The following is an 18055-nucleotide window of genomic DNA, read 5'->3' as shown; positions in this document are numbered from 1 at the left end:
ATAATATCTTCTCATGCCACACTTACCAAGGTCAGTGTAAGTCTGACTTACACGCCTAGAAAGACAGGAGAACAAGTTTATACCGACAAATAAGATCACTGCACATATGCATAAACATGGTTTGCTGTGAATATCAGTATGGCTTCTGTAAAACCAAATCCTCCCCACAAACTGCCACAGTTCTGTAACAACGTCAATAGACACATGGGCAAAGAGGATCCACTAGACACTAATATACTTAGATTTTCCAGAAGTTTTGGACAAGGTTCTGTATCAAGCATTATTACAGAAACCCCTATCCAACAGTATTGGATGACGCTTCATGGATAGGAAGCAAACACTGTGGGTAACAATTGCTTTTCAAGATGGAGACAGGTAAGCAGTGGGACAATTCTGGGACCGGCTTTATTCAAGTTCTTCATCAATAACCTGGAAAAAGGACACAGAAGTGGCAGGGACATCTACCTCATGTGGGTGTTGGTACATAATTCCTCACTGACAAGGTTCATTTCCTCATTTTGCCACTATATAAAACCCTGGTAAACCCACATCTCAAGTACTGCATTAAGTCCTCATCTAAAAGTATAGAATTGGCCAAATAAAAGGATGAACAGAGGAGTAACTACTATATAAGGAAAGACTACAAGGCTGGAAGTCTTGATTTTGGAGGTGGGGCAGCAGGAATGTTATTAATATTTACAAAATCACAAAGGTAGTAGATAAGATTAATATGAATCTCTTGTTCACCAATATCCACAATGGTAACACAAGTAGACAGTGAAACTAGAAGGGGGTAATTTTAACGGAGAGAAAAATATGTATCTTCTATGTGCAAGATTCAGCTGACCAGCTTGATTTCCAATACGCTTAGGAGAAATACTGGAGTCCTTGCTATGATGTAGATGTGTCCATCCTAGTAAAGCCCTGAGATGCAGACACTCATCTATCTTCAGTATGAAGTAATCCGTTTCCAAATTATCTGAACTGTGTATCTGGATATACTGTCTGTTTTCCCTGAAGGTTGTAAAAATCTAAGAGTTCAGCTACCCAGGAGCTTAACTTCCATCACAGGAAAATCCAAGAAAAAATAAAGCAAGTACCACTTTTGTTTTCTCAAGGCAATAAGAGGGCAAAACAGTTGTTCTTCCCTCAGGCTAGAAGACCATAGATCAAAACTACCCAAAAGCTGTAACTGTATTATATTTACTCTGTGTTCCATTTCTTCTTCGCAATTAAAACACACAAGGGTGCACAAATGGCTAGTGAGAACTGTATGCCAGAACCGTAGCTATTTGCAGTCAACGTGCATTGGATTGAGTTTCTTCGTTAATGTGTACAATATGGATCAACAAGAGGAGCAATGATTACTACTAAGTCTAACTGTTCCACAGACAGGGCTATCCACTCTAACTAGTATTTCTAGACTGAACAACAGTTATCCTCTATTTTTGCTGCCTGTGTCAGCTGTTTCTGTAATCCAAAAGATACTTCTTACCCTCCACGCCAATGGATCAAGAAAAGCAAGTTTCTCTGAAGGTGTTTTCCCCAAATTATGCTGCAGCAGCCTCTCACAGCACTCTTCACAATTCTAAACAGTGCTCACCAGTCTACAGACACATATAAAGTTACTAAATGTATACAGTTCCCTATGTAAATTAATATCTGTAGAATAATTTTACCTTATAGGTTGCAGCAGATTTCACTCTCAGCACTTCGAACTACTAAATTCAATTCAGATAGCAGGATCCACTTACCCACCCTCCCTCTTCTATGAATCACTTTATACTACTTAATAGCTCAAGGACAGCAACGGATTTATTCCTATAACTTCCTTTGTAACAGAGAAAAACTGTCTCCATTTTTCAGATGTAAAACTGATGCAGAGGTTGTTTTTTTTTTTTCAAACAACACAGAAAGCAAGTATTCACTAACAGTCTTTTAAGTCTCTATTCGGTGGTTTGACCATTTTATATAAATATATATATATATAACCATAACATTATCTTCCCTTTCTAAAATATTTTTACATCTGACAGAAAAGGCACCAAAGTTAAGAGTGGCAGTATACTTCTGTGGATGCAAGAAATGTGATCCTACTCTTTTATCCAAGTCAGTAAATTCAGGTATAAAAAAGGGCAGCTCTCTGTCAAAAGACTGACTGAACATGACAGGTGAAACTTTACATTTCCGCAGTCTTCCACAAGTCATAAATGAAAACATTCTTTTACATTCTTTACAAACCAGAGGCATTCTTCAACATATGTGATGCAGAGATGAGCTTTTCTAACTAAGCATCTGATCAAGCAATTAAAGTTAATTTTGCTCAAGTACACACCCTGAACTAGAACATATGAAGACAGCAATAAAAATTACTCAAAAGTGCGCTCTGTTAATTTATAGAAATAAATACACAAAAATGTTAATAGAAAGACATACCAACAAGATATGTAACTTAGTTGTTGCATTTTTAATTTTAAAAGCTTAAAATAAGAACTAGCAAAACCACTTCATATATGAACAGTTCTGGCATATCAGACTAAAAAGCCACTGAGCTGAGCATCCTGTCTCCAAAAGCAGCAATAATGGGTGCCTCAAAACCAGTACCAGAGCAAGATAAGCACATAACGATACTTCCCAGAAATACTCCCCCAGCTTCCAGCATTTTTCAGCTTATGCACCTTCTGAGCCAGAAATTGTGATCTGGCACGTAGTAGCCTTTGGCTAATGTACCTGTTGTGAATTTGCCCCATTGCTTTTTGAATCTCTATGTAATTTTAGCATCCACAACATTCTACAGCACAACTACATATTCTATGAAGAACCACCACCTTTGCAGTCAGTCTGCCATCAGCCACTTTTGCTTGATGCCTTCTAATTTATTAAGCACAGAAGACATGATCTATTATTACCCACACTCTCCATGCTACACAATTTCAGACAAGTCCTCACATACATAGAAAGAACAAACTGATGTCCAAAATCAACCAGAAAAGACACACAAACAGAAAAAGGTAAATAAAGAATTTAAGAGCTTTCCAGGATGGAAGAAAAGGTCAACATTTTTAAGGGTTTTTTCACCAATAATTTTATGCCTACTGAGGTTTTCTTATCACAACTTTCTCCGATAAACTCCGAAACTGGAATGACCATATTTTTCCAGTACTTTAAGGACATCTTAGAATTCCTCATTATGGATAAGCAACCTTGAATCCCTGCACACAGGGTCGTTGAAAAAGCTACCACACCTTCTCTGCATGCACATCTCTTAATCAGCACTTATGGAGCTACAACATAGCTTAGCCTAACTGGACCAAAATACATAGTTTAAAGTTTCAATATATTCTCAAAAAAAGTCATAAAAATATTTTTAAGATTTCAGTAAATAAAGCACATGGTAATATAAAACTATCCTTCCTCTTAAACACTCCCTGCCATTTCCTGGCGATCAAAATGTCAGTCATGGCAGGCAAACAGTGCTCTATCTGAACAAGTCAGAGAAAACTGTTGTTTAGATCTAGAAAAGTAATCTTCCTAACATCTTGCAGGGGAGCTCTAAGTCTTCGATCTCCAGAAAATAAAGACTGCATTAGTAGCTCATGGCTTATATGTCATCTGGGGTTTAGCTACAATACCTGCGGTAAAGTGCCAAGCTGTAACAATTTAACCAACAATTTAACAACTATGTAACCAAGCCATCCATTATATTGGTTTTATAACAGAGACACAGGAATATGTTGCCCCAGGGTGACATCTGGCATACACAACCAAAACACAAGAGAATTTTTTTCTCTACCTCTTTTGGATTTTAAAATGTCTGGTTTATTTGATTTATAAGAATAAAGTGCCTGAAAAAGACTACTGCTTCAGTCCTCTGTGTCTCTAAAACTCCACATTATTTTTCAGATCGGTTTTGTAAGCAGTGTGTGTTGCCTGGCAGCAAGTGCACTGACAATAGAGCAAACAGCTAATTAGCCAAAACTCATTCAACTACCTGCGTATGCATCACAAAAAGATAACCTGCATTGCTAAAGGTTAAACGAAGCTCTGTGGTGAACCAAAGAGAAGACAAAAGCTTGTTTTCTGAACAAGGGAAGAACAACTTAGGACAGCAGTCATCAAACTGGACAGGCGTTCTCCCACCTCCATTGTCTCTGGAAAAGATGGAAAGAGAATGAAACTGGAAGGTCACCAAGAGGCATATGAACAGAAGGAGTTCTTTCCCACATCCATAGCTTTTTAAAGCAGAGATGGTAAAAGTCTTTAGAGTTAGATTTATCCCATCACCCCAACCACCACAAAAATTGTTGCAGGGGATTGGCAGTGCCAATAGTTTGGTTTTGCTGACCTAGCCTAGTTGATAGTACTGGCAACTTCAGGAGCTAAAAGTGCTAAAAGCAGCTGTTACAAACTCTGCTGCCTTCAGCAGAAGCCTGAATAGGTAAAGCATAAAAGCTACAGCTTTGTACTTCCCCTAAGCAGAACAGAAGCAAAAAATGAGTTAGCTGTGGATTAATCACAAATGATCATGGGAAACAAGGCCCTTGCTGCTCAGAAAACAGCTACATGGCCTTTTTAAAGGTGGAACTGGGTAATAACCCAGCACTTGGGAAAGAAACCTGTGGAGCATAACTGAGGGCTGAAGTGGAAAGACAAGGAGGGAGACGTACAAAAATGTTGTGCAGGAAAACACATAGGGAAAAGCTGTCAAAAAAAAAAAAGAATCCTTTCAGAAGACAATGGAAATGTACATGTCTACATTTGTTACATATTTTGTATTGAAATCTAGTAAATACACACAAGAATCCTATTGAGGATTCACAAAGAAGACTTACAAGATGAGGTTCTAAAAATTTTTTTTATTTTTTACTTATTAGGCTATACAAAGAAATCTTTTAATATCATGATGGCCTCACATCTGTCAGACCCATGAAACACTGCACCAGGGAAACACAACCCCGATTCATACATTTTACAACATCATTATGTCCCTCCAGGTACAACTCATCTAACCAAGTAGAAAGATCTGTTTTGACTGTATTTAGTTGCTTACATAGAAGTATCTAGTGCGAATTGAAATGTCTGGGGGATCAGAGGCATCTTTTGGGGAAAGGTAGATATGATACATGACTTAGATGAATCATCCATGCTATCCGGACTGGTAACAGAAGGCCAGCTGGAATAACCCAGAGTATCACATACAGACCACTAAAGGAAGCCCTCAAGATTAAGACACCTATAGGTAGGTGTGAGCTAGGTATGCTAGGTACCCTTTATTTTCAACAAAGAACTGATTAGCCTAGGTGAAACAGCCAAGAAAACTAAGATTCAGCTAACCAGCCACCAGAACTATTTGATTGTGGCTCCACTGACTGTAATAGAATATTAAACACTGTGCATACCTGTAGATACCCAAAAGTGTCTCGAACCCCATCCATACCTCCAAGAGTCAGTGGCCTAAGTCATTTCACTCAGAAACAGAAAAGCCCACAAACCTGTTTCTAAAACAGGTTATTCCTTCTAACTACTTACTTCAACTATAAAAGGAAGTTCCAAGACCTAGTTCAACATAAACATGGGTATGCAGTCAAATCCTAACCCTTTTCTAATAAAGAAAGTTCTGCAAACGGACAGGGTAATAAAAGCAGTGGTTACTTCACCATACAGTATTCATGAATACTTTAGGGAACATGAAAATTTATTGCTTTGGCTGTGGAAGGCTTGTTCTTTACTCTAAAACCAGGGTAAGAGTCTGTGACTTCATGCTTCTCCAGAAATTATCTGATGCAAAAATACATGTCTGTCTCCCAACCCATCCAAGATGAAATTAAGAAGTAAGATGTGACCTATAGGAATGTTTTTAGCAACAGAAACAAATATGAAGGCAGAAAAGTATCATTCAAGGAAAATCAATGCTGTGGAACTTGCTCCTCAACTAAGTATCTTGCTGAAGAGAGTACCATCCAGGACTTACATAAAATTCCATACAATCATATCTGAGGGATCATGAGGAGACTGTACACACATTTAATTATGCCTATCCATTAGCTCAATTACTCTTACTAGATTGTTCACATGAAGTTACCTGCTTATTCTGCCCTCTTTCCCAAGCACAGCTCCCTTGCTTTCTGGATTTTTCAAAGGTTTTCTTTAAAAGGTATAGGGGAGGTTTTGTTTAGTTGCTGTGGCGTTGTTTTTTTTTTTTTGCTTGAGCTAACTGCAAAAACTTTTAACAGCTTCAACATTAACCATAAATATGCTTCAAAATTGGGAAATGTATTTTGGAAACAAGAAAACCAGCCCCCAACCCCTCCAAAATTAGCAAGACACTGACCTTTACACATACCCAGATATTGTCATAGCTGTTAAAACATGTTTGCAATCTATTAACAGCCACAAAGGTACTTAGTCATTTTTTATTTCAGTGCAAGTTAGGTAACTAAGTCTTATTTTTATGGATCTAGGCCCACAACCCTTCAATGTTTAAAGTCTTAATTAAATTTAACAGGTAATTTCTATTCAGAAAGTTACTTTCAGATAAGTCACTTCTAAGGCAAATAGTATAGGATTAGAACCAGATACAGGCAGGCATTGCTGAAGCTATCTTTAGAAGTTTTCCAGAAGCTATCTTTTAAGTCTTCCAGAATTTTACACCTCACCCTGTGCTACAATAGAACCAAAAATCAATGCCCAGGAGACAGTACCTCTTCCCTAAGCCTACCCCACACGCTGCCATCTACATATTTAAGGATTACACAGGTATTGTAAAACAACTGATCCTTTTCTTGGGTAGGAATGGGTGCGGAAGCAGACCTCAAACTGTTGTCTTCCTAAGTACTTTCCCTCCCATCCCAATTTCCATCTCTATTCCTGTCTTTGTATATCACCTCTGAGGCCAAAGCAATGCCTAAACAGATGAAGTCAAAGTGGTTGGAAAAACAACAGGACAGGACGTACTGCATCCTACAGATTTGCACCTCCATGCCACTTTCACACATCCAGCTTACAGCCTTGCCCCTCTGCACTTCACCCTCAATGACAGTGTGACAAGTCCACACTTGGAAGAAAAAGGAACATTTAAAAAGCAAACTACATTCTGTAGCCACCTTTTCTCACCCCCCAGCGCCTTCATGGAGTAGAAGGCACAGAAAAGGCAATGCTGTAGTTTGAGCAGGAGGAAAAGAAGCAGAAAGGTTTGGAGCACATCACTGCAAGATGGATCAAGACCACTCTCGCCACAGAGGTGCAGCAGGACTAAAACAGACAAAACTGTCCTGTCTCTCCATCTCACCTCCATGTTGGAACACCACAACAGCATCACGCATCTGACTAGATGAAAACAATTCCTCTGAACAATCACACTCCATGGAGAACTCGTATTCAGATGAGGACAGTGCTTGTTAATCTAAGTCCTTTTGCAAGTGGCCATTCCTAGGATGTAATCCCTAATAAGATACATAGTCTTTGCTTTTCAAGGGTTATGGTCTCATTTTCTGCTACTTGCAATATTTTTCAGATAAGAATAACTCCAACTGATCTAAATCAGCCTCTGTAATTGATCTGATCAAAACATTATTTAGCATTTCACTATATTGACCAGAATGGCAGTCCTACTACAAGCATTCTTGCAGATCAATAGATAGCGAGTATACCAAGCTGAGCATAAAATCGTACACAACGTCACCACAAAGTGTCATGGAATTTCTCTCCATTTATCAATTTTTTTTTCAATATTGACTTTTTCCTGTAGTGTAACTTTTTTGTACTGTTACGTGACCCACAGCAACACAGACTGATCCTTTTGGTTATGCACACATAATTCTCAATGAAATTTTGACCAATGAACACAGCAGCAAAATTTCTCCTCACTTCAGAGGAGTCAAGGTTCCACTTCCCATTTTACCAACATCTTCTACATTTACAGCTTTACAGACAGCAGAAGATACTGTCTTTCAGAGAAAAATAACGTTTATGCTTTTGATCACTGGTCAAGCAAAAATCAAACCGAGAAAATGTACTGAATAATTTTAACAGACTTCGTGTTTGATATAACAGGCTTTTCATAGGCTTTGTTAAAGCTACACTGAAGCTGTACTGTGTGACAAGCCAGCCCTCTATGCACAGCAGGCTGATATTCAGTGTTTCAACAAAAAGACTGTTAAATTGGATTATTTCTTGCTATTATATAATCATTATTGGTAGACATTATGCAGATGGAAGTCATTCAAAGATGTTTTAAAATACACACATATGTTTTCTCTCAATTCTAGTCCAAATTGCACCAATACAATTTCACTGGCTTCAGTGCAATCAAGCTGTGCAGGTATGAAAAAGGACCAGAACCACTCCCCTGCCATTCTTCCTTGTCATCCTTACCATGATAAAAATACCAACATTTTGTGGGAAAGAAGTGGTGGGCTTACCAAATGCTGTGCTTCGTCCAAGAAAAATCAGAATGACAAGATTATCAGCTTTGCTTCTTACTGTAACATACTATAAAGCAGTCTAGGCTTTTTTCAGTCAAATTCCCTGGTAAATGTAAAAAAGAGGAGGGAGGGGGGCCCTTTTAATCCTTTTCTATTGTGCTTCTAAAAGCAGCAAAAAACAGTCCTTTTTTTCCAGTGATTTTACTGAAAGCATACCAAGATGCAATAACAGCATTTAGTATCAAGAAACCCTACTGTGCTGTCTTGTGTATTATATCCCCTGCTTACACCACAAAATCTATACATTAACATATTACTATTACAAATACTGTTCCTACAGTTTTTTACTGCAACATTTGTGCAATAAGAATTCTGAGACCTGGATAAAAAACACCCTCAAACCAAAAATCACAAACTAAAACTGTACTGAAAACAGTACTTAATTATAAGTTGACATTTAGCATGACTTACAAGTTAGTCACCTGGACATTTACTGTCATCCTAAAAGTAAGCAAGGCAATCCAATTCATAATTATGTATCTTGACTTTGAAGACAGAAAACAAGCTATTCACACTAACCCTTCAAAAGGAATACTGGAGTATTATATAAACATTTTTTAAAATCTTTTCATTGCACAGAGGAGTTCCTTTTGCTTTCCTCTACAAGAGATAAAATGAAATCAACAATACCATGTTTGCATTGGCAAAGCAAAAAAAGATGAAAAGGAGTAATAAATATTTAATGACTGAAGGCAAATTAAAAGCAATAATTTAAAAAACATTTTGTTATTGCTTCAGTATGGCTATTATTTTTGTAAGGGAGCAACACACAGGTTACTTCCTAGCATCTCTTCAGCTTTAAAAAAATGTTTTAAAAGCAGTGTGCAGTATAAGGCTATTGCTCCTGCCTTCCACAATGAGAACATCAAATTGCACGAGTGGCTTACATTGCACTACCTAGCAGGACAATACTGGAGTGCTCCTTGATTACGAGCTACTCGTTTGAGTTTTTAAAACTCAAACTCAAGAGAGTAATTACATGACTGTACTAAATAATTTAGTGGTTGGTTGTTTTGTTTTTTTTTAAACTCAAAACTAGGGCTTTAAAGTATTTAATAGTCTGCTTTTGTGAACTCTTACCTTAACATTCATTTATGTCATGGTTATGTCATTGTTTTAAAAGACAATGACGTTATAAAAATTCACTGTGTAAGGTTTACTTTTTATAAGTAAAACTCAATTTCCACAACACTGCAGTAGTTAATACACGCAAGGATGATTAAGTGCACAGTTGGAACAGGATTTCAGATAAGAATTAGTGCCTGTCTGAAAGAAAACAAAATAATAATAAAAAATGCCGGCAATAATTACACAGAAACTAGTGACCCTATCGCTAGCGATAGGTGATCCCCTCCAGAGACGACCCCAAGCAAAAGGGGCGGCACAGGGGTTTTACTGCCTCAACCTGGACATGTCACGACGAGGCCGAGCACTTGCAGCCCGGTTTCGGACCCGGCCACCCCGCTCCGCTGCCGGCCAGGCCGCCGCCACGGGCAGCGGAGCCTCGGTGGGCGCCCAGGCAGGTTTGAGCACGCCGGGTCTGGGACGCGCCGCGGGAGGGAGCGCAGCCCGCCGAGCGGGGTCTGCCGCTGCGGGTGAGGAGCCGGGGAAGCAGCACAGGCGCAGACCGCCCGAGAGGCGAGCCCCTGCTCCCCTGCCAGGGCGTCGGGCCGGCGAGCCCGAGCAGCCCCCCGCTCGCCAAGGGGAGCGCAGCCTCCATCCGACACCGTTTTAACCGACCGGCAGCACACCGCCGCCCCAGGCGCCTCACCCACCCGCGGATAAGGCACGCCGGGAGCGGGGGGGGGTCTGCCCGGCTTCTGGGATATTTTAAGCGGGGAGACAGATCCTGCCCCCGGGGCGCAGGCCCGGGGAGCGGAGACTGCTCCACACACCGGCGCTCGGGGCGGGGACGGGAGGGGAAAGGACGCTGCCCCGGCGCCGCAAACGCCGCACGGGGGGATGGAAGGAGAGAGCAAGCTCCTCGCCGCCCGGCAAAGGGTTAAAGGCCCACATTTCTCCCCCTCCCCGATCTGACAGGTCCCACCGCCCCGGCCGCTGTCACCACCTCAGCCCGCCTGGAGACGGGGCGCAGCCGCCCTGGCTGTGGCAAGCGGCTGGGAAAGGCGGGTGGGTGAGCGGGTGGGTGCCCGAGGCGAGACGGGGGAGCGGACCCCCCGGCCCCGTGCACCCTCACGGGTGCCGCACGCCGACCCCGCGCCGGGGCAGCGGGAAGGAACAATGCGGGAGAGAGCCCGCCGCCCCTGCAGAGGGGGAGAAGGAAGCCGGCAGGGAGGGAGACCCCGCGCCCTTCTCTCTTCTCCCCCGGGGCGGGACGGGGCTCGGCTGCGGCGGTTCCCGCAGCCGAGCCCCGTCCCGCCCCGGGGGAGAAGGAGGGCGGAGGGACAGAGCGGGGGAGGCAGGTCTCCAAGCGCCGCTTCGTCCCATCCCCACAGGGAGCCCTCCTGGCCCCGGCTGGCCCGAACCCCCCTCTCCCGCCAAGCCGGTTACCGCTGCCGTGGCCGCCGAGTCCTCCCGTCTGCCGGAGCCCGACTCGCCGCTCGCGCCCTCCGTCGCCATCTTCCCACTGTAACGGCTCCGGCGCGGAGAGCGGCGCGGAGCCGAGTGGCGGCAGCCGCCGCCGCCAGGCGCTTAACCCCCTCCCCGCCGGCAGCGAGCCCACCGGGAGCGGGGGCGCTTAACCCCTCCGGCGCCGCGCAGGCGGGGCTGCCGAAGCCGAGCCGCCCCCTTAGCCGGCCGAGGCGAGCGACTCCCGCCGGCGGGCACTCGGGTTTCCCCACCCACCCCCTCCACCGGCCGCCATAAGGCGGCCCGGAGCCATGCGGAGGAGGGGGAGCGGGACCCCGCCGCGGGCTACCGGCGCGCCATGGTGGCTGAGGGGAGTGCCTCCGCCACCGCGCTGCCCGGGCCCCACGCAGGCACCGCTCTCCTCCCTTCCCTCACCCGTGGCTTGGGAGCTAGAAGAACGAAAGGAAAGGTTGTGGATGGGGCTAAAAAAAAAAAAAAAAAAAAAGGTTTTTTTACGGTGGGTTTGTCTCACCTGATCGATGAGATCCTTAAACCCGCTGAAGCCTTTAAGGGAAGGGCATCGCTTTGCCTCTTTCTCTCTGGGGGTGCTGGCAGGAGTCACCTCTCCCTCCCTGTCCTCCGTGGAGGGGCTGGGGGAGGACATTTCTGCCGCCGGCTCTTGCTTACAGGCTTACCTTCCGCGCAAGGGTGGCTTCAGAGCCGTCTGTGGGTGGACGGGCACATAGGCCCAGTGCTTCTACGCGCCTCAGCCCCAGGCCTGGAGCCCCCACACTGGCCTGGGGCTGCCCGTTGCAGGAACAGGCTGGTACCAAAGCTAAAGCCTGTTCCGACTCTTCGGGCGGCTGAGCTGAACTTGCTACCAGACAGGCTAAATGTTCCCCCCAGGAGCACCCTTCCATCTGTGCTGCCTGTCTGCCTCCAGGGGTTGTTCCTCAAGGTCTTGCCCCACTGCGATGGGAACCTACCCGGTGAGGTATAGACCAAAACAAAATCCAAATGTACCCTCCTCTGGAACCAGCTCAGATCCATTATAAGCTGAATTTGCAACCTGTTTACTCTGTAGCCGCATACAACTTCCACCAACAGCAGGCTCCTCTGTGCCTTGCCAGTCTCCTTTCATAAATATGCTTCAGGTCTAAGTTCATGCTGAACTCCCTTGGCACCGCAACCAGACAGAAATGGGCCAATGCCTTCCCTTGATCAAAGACAGCAAATGTTCTTTTAAGCATGCAGTACCTAAGGATGTAAGTAAAAACATGCATGAACTTTCCCCTTTACATTACTGGAAGGGAAACTGATGAGTGATTAGTAGAATCAACTCCCAGCCGTAACGTAAATGTACACTGAACAGAGTGAGCAGAAGGCAGTGTATAGGCTCCATTATAGGGCACGTAAAATCCAGTCAAACATGCCTTCTCTGTTCAGGGTTTGTTTTTCTTTTTCCTTAAAAATCATCTAGCTGTCCTCCTACTCAAGCTTTACACTTTTTGTAACTGTAGTGAGTGCTTGCATCCTTTTCACCGCTGAAACTGAGAAACTCCATTGATGACACAGAGCCTAAAACAACTTGCTTTTCTTGGCTCCCAGAACTCTAACACCATTTAATTGGTGTTAGGATACATCATTGCTTGCTTACTTTATTGAAAGCAAAGTACCACACATTACTCATAATTAAGTTATATACATTTTGAAGAGCATGTGGTGTTTTGCCATTGAGAAACTTAATAAGAAGTCATTTGTTTCCTGTGGACTTTGTCATACTTACTCCTCTCCAAAATGGTTTTAAGCTTGAAGCTTTAAAACTAGTTTGAGAATATCTTTTACTGATTTCTGCCTACCATTATAATTTCCAGTATTTCACTCTTGTGTTAGAATCATCTGCTGGCCATCACAGTTACTTATGTGTCTTTCTAACCACGTTGGTACAAACATGCATGCAACATGCTGTGTAAATACTACCTTTTTTAACTATCCACTTCTCAGCAATGATGTAGCAAAGATGGCACCATTCATCTCTTGCTCTGCTCAGGTATTAAGCTCTGGTTTAGCTGATATTTTATCAATTACCAAATGTACATTTATCAAAATAACAATGAATATTAGGTTAGCCATAACTTTCCGTCTCAGACTGGAGAACTGATCTCTCTTTCCTCATCCAAAGATAAATTTAAAATGATTTCTGAGAGAGATGGGGGTGTTCAGATCTCAGCCAGAGAAAAATTAATGGGATAGATGGACCAGCAACATTTCAGTTAAAAGCCCACCTCCAGACAACTAATATCCAGCACATCATCCAACTGCTGGAATCACTTTGAGGTTGTTGGAAGCTGTTGTGGTCAAAAAGACGGCAAGTATGCTTTTAAAGGAGGAATGATTTGTATTTCTTCTTTATGCCATGAAATGAATTGTCACAACATTTTGAAAATATTATTGATTTTTGAGTTGTATGAGCCTATACTACACGTTTGTGTGTCTTCTCTCTTTCCCCTAATGACAGCAACGGGGATTCCTGTTGATGTGAGAGCGCTAAAATCCATATTAGATATCACCATTCACTACTGGGAGTAGATTCTCATGCTGCATAGCCATTGTTGCTGCATCTTCAGTGATATGCTGGTAGGGGCCTAAATATCTTTGAGGTTTTGCTGCATGAAGAACATTTTTGGACTTTGGATCATCTTAAAAGTAGGAAGTGTTTTTTTCCCTGATTCTTAGTACTGCATCACTGAACAATGTCTTACTTATTCTCTAGTTGCTCTGTTTATGCTGCTGACATCCTCCTTCAGAACTGGCTTTAAAACCTCAGTAATATAGCAACTATGCACATCATAAGTTGTGCATAAGAGAGGGACAGCATGGCTTCGTGATTGTTCCCATAGTTCACTGTCATTGCCTGTATCATACAGGGTAAAACACCTCTTTAACACATGGCTAAGCCAGAGCCCCTCCAGGAGAAGAAACTGCCTGTGCTTTTACAAATAATTTTATCACTACAGTGAGGCAAAAAAGTTGCTTTTCACAAAGAAAGTTGCTCACTGTTTTACTACTAGCACATAGCTGGCAAGCTGAATGCAATTAACTCTTTTTCTGCTGTTCCAGTTTTATTTGGCTTGAGTGACATAAAGGCAATGCCAAGCCTAGAGCAGGCCTTACAACCGAGCTTTAAATATATTTCTTTCCTATGACTAGAGCTGGCATGCAGCGGTGGAATGTCCACACCTTACAGGATACAGCTGCTGGACTGAACGGTGCTCCCTCCATTAGCACACAACTGATGTGGTAGAGTAGAAAATGCATGCCTTGGCTTTACGCTGGCAGGGAAGCAAACTGCTATGTATCTAAATCATAAAGTGTGTTGAGGCATTATCGCCTTGCTACCAACCATTTAAATGAACAAAAAATGTAAAATGGTATTTTATTCACTCTTTTCCAAAAAATAAGCCTGTGTCTGAATTTAAACCAAGCAGGAGACACTGAAGTCCCAAGCTAATTTTTTACAGAATATTGGATATCTGAGAAGAAGTAATGTATCATTGTATCATTGCAATATTTTCAAAGGTCACCTCAGTGCTAACTTAAGACACTTCTGCCATCACCCTCATCTAGAACTCATCAAGCCAAGCCAAACAACATAATTCAAATACTGCACTGATTACCTCTTCAGGAAACTTTGGTCTTGGAGACCTGTAAGCAATTCAGCAATTCAAAGCACTGATAACTGAACCATTACCTTGGGTTTTTTGTGAAGAAGGGCTTACTTTCTCTGGAAGATGGTGTACCACTGTCTGGGTGAAATTCAATAGAAAAAGAATCAGTATTCTAGAAGGCCTGTTGGCTCCTTCAGAGGATGTTAAAGCAACAACAAAAAGAAAGGTGAAAAGGAGATAAAAATCAAAGCTTGGTGAACAAAATGTAATCTCCAGTAGGCATCAACAAAAGAGATGCTTTAATTGACTATGTATGGACAAAGAACATATCTAATAAATAAAGTATTGGAATTGTTGTTTTATAAGCATAAATTCAACAGTGCTGCATATTTGTATAAGCTAGTGACGTGATACACATGACTGGAATGTTGAAAACTGGCTATGATCTGCTTAGAAAGGCACAAGTGGACAAAAGGAAGGGGAAGCTATCACAATAGAATGTTTTGTGTGTTAGCATTACTGATGTCTCAGGAAAGGTTACTTGAATGTTTATGAACTGTGGTTTAGTGTTTAAAACATAAAATGAAGTGTTAGTGCCTACTGCAAACCTTACATCATACTAAAGAGCAAAATGGCAAGATACTTAACTATCTTTTGCACAGAAAGAGAAAACTGGTATCACTGAGGCCTCACCTTGAATGACATCATTCTGCCAGTACTGTGACATCTTGGAAATGTCTAAAAATTACAGGTGACAATTCAGAAGGTTAACCTTGAGCAGGAGGATTCTAAATGAGACCTCATTTTAACACATGAGGAGGAAAAGATAAACTGGAATCTAAAATCTGTGCATTTGCTGTGCCTAAATTTTAGAAATTTGAGCACAGAATGGAATCCAGGAACTAAAAATGGGTACAACCCATGAATTTGAAACATTTATTTTAAAGAAGTCTTGCAGTTTATGTTGTGCAAAAAGAAAAGATCACACACTGATCTCCCCAGCATTGAAATCCATAAGCTGCTACTAGACTATCAATGTATTTCAAGCCTATGCTGTCATACCTGAAAAAGTTGAATATTTGTTTTGCATGTGTTTCCCTATGAGGAAGAGAATGATAAGTCATTTACTGTCAAGGCAAAAAAGACTGTACTGCTTTCCAAATACTGGAAAGGTACAGTGAAAATTATTAGACTGAAAATCTATGAAAATATTCAGAAAAACTTCTAGCCTTATCTTATTTCTTTCTTTCATTCATCTTCTCATAGGTACCAGTAAGGAATGTGAAGTAGATCCACAAGAGACTGCTAACTAAAGCAGTAAAGATGCAGGAATCAAGAAGTCTCAGAAACAGTTTCCCTGAGCAGGCATGATGACTAATGTAATTTTACAGGCATCAGCACTTCCAAGCAAAAAACCACATTTTTTTCTGGACATAGGAGAAATGCCTGCTGCTGTGATCATATCGGCTGTAGTGGCAGGAGGCAGGGGATTTCATGCTGCAACTGCCAGACGTGGAAGAGTTTGTTCCTTCACTGGCAGGAGTTATGCAGTGATCTGCAGTGCTGGGAAGTGCACTACCTCATTTTGGAATTTAACTCTTAGCCCTCAAATCACCACACCGTGAAATTAATTTTTTTCAGTGATTGTTAAATCACTTTATTGCAGAATCTGGTGGGGTTTTTTTGTTTTGGGTTTTGGGTTTGTTTTTTTTTTTTTGGTTGGTGTTTGGTTTGGTTTTGGGGGTGGGTGTTGTTTGTTTGTTTGTTTTTTGAGAAAGAATCCGTTGATTGTTATCCTCGCTGGTTTGGCGTTTCCCCCTTTTGATTATACAAAAGGTTAATTTTGAAATTTTCTTATACTGCTGACATCCTAGGAACAATATTGGATCGCTAAATGCCCCTCTGTAGGGATGAAGCTGTACCACTGCCAATATGGACCGCTGTATCTTAGAAGAAACTTGTCCGGAATCGAAATGACAGTGCACAGAGTGGCGGCTGTCCTCTCTGCCAAAGCTCAACTATTGCTCTGAGAGCTGACTGTGCAAGTGCAGCACTGTATGTGGGCATTCAGCACATGAAACAGCTTTGAGTGGACCTTTACTGTGTAATTGTAGAAATAAAATCTCAAGGGAGGTTAATCAATTCATTGCCAAGAAGGATCAGTCTCTGTAAGGTGTAACTACCTTAGCACTTGAACTTCTATATGGGGACCAGGTAATGAAATGTTGTTTGTATTGAAATGCTGCACTAGGGAGAAATTCCCTTGCTAATGAAACAAAACTGCTTCAATAGGTTGTTAGCTACACCACTGACACTGTAGAACCATAGCCCAAGAGAATCAGCTCCTGTGCTGCTGACACAGAACAGAAAGCATTGTGCTGAGAAGTTAACTCCCTCCTGGAAAACAAGCATTTGCTAGAGTAAATGAACTAATTTGCTTGCCTGTAGGAGAACGATGCACTTACTGATGCAATTCAGCTTTTGCAATGGAACTTTATTTATACTCTCAAAGTTGAAAAATAATTCTGTGAAATGACAACGTTGACAATGTGTGTTCCTTAAACTGAACTAACGTGATCATACTGCCAAACTCATAGTGACCTAAACTAAAGACAGGCAACTCACATGTAAACCTGTGGTTCAAGTTTATGACCATCAAGTGCTGATGAATGTTTTAATCAGAAAAAAAATAATCAGTAGGAGACTTTCATTGTGAAATCACAAGTAAAAAAGTCAAAATTATAATTCATGTGGGATTCAGTATGTGTGCAAAATTCACTTATTTACATGTAAATGAGGCAGACAGAGGAAAAGCAATGAGCAGGAGAGAGATAACCCTGTCTAGTCTTTCCTGTCATGCACAAACATCTTCCAATGTACAGCTGCACTGAAATCTTTAAGTCAGGGATTAACGATTCTGCTTTTACTGTACCATTTAAATTCTGGATCAAGACTGAGATGGTTTACACTGTCACTTAGATTGTATGGGATTTTGGTGCTCAAGGTGTCATTTGCCTACCTCACTGTGAATTAAATGGAAACAAAATTAAAAAAACTATCTCTGTTGCAAAAATGAAAAGAGTGTTTAGGTTCCTGAGTTTCATCAGCTCTCAGTGGATGCTGGGGACTCTCCTGCCTTCTGTGCCTTGACAATTTTCTTTGAGATTTCAAGTCTGGGCAGGAATAAACACCCAAAGCTCTACAGAAGGTGTGTTGCAAAAAGAAATCTGTATGAATATAATGACTTTATAAAACATCTCAAAAAACTGAATAATCTAGCAAGACAAAGGCAGAAAAAAAGGAAAGTCAGTGGATTTGGAATGAGGAATATTTACATAATAGTTTATCTTTGTTATTTTAAAACAACTCCAAAAT

At 41.9% G+C, this 18055-nt stretch overlaps 1 protein-coding gene across 1 annotated transcript in view; it reads right to left on the bottom strand.

The window, feature by feature from the left end:
* Nucleotides 1-11454, bottom strand: part of CTTNBP2 (cortactin binding protein 2) — a 91042-nt gene extending 79588 nt beyond the window's left edge. The window contains exon 1 of the mRNA XM_056341328.1: nucleotides 10995-11454. Within this exon, the coding sequence (XP_056197303.1) occupies nucleotides 10995-11063 (69 nt within the window). The 5' untranslated portion in view covers nucleotides 11064-11454. The remainder of the gene's footprint in view (nucleotides 1-10994) is intronic.
* Between the last annotated feature and the right edge of the window lie 6601 nt (nucleotides 11455-18055).

This window comes from Falco biarmicus, chromosome 5 (genome assembly GCF_023638135.1).
Source record: "Falco biarmicus isolate bFalBia1 chromosome 5, bFalBia1.pri, whole genome shotgun sequence".
NCBI classification, from domain to species: Eukaryota; Metazoa; Chordata; class Aves; order Falconiformes; family Falconidae; genus Falco; species Falco biarmicus.
The sequence above is the reverse complement of the archived record's forward strand: the minus strand, read 5'-3'. Positions and strand labels throughout refer to the sequence as shown.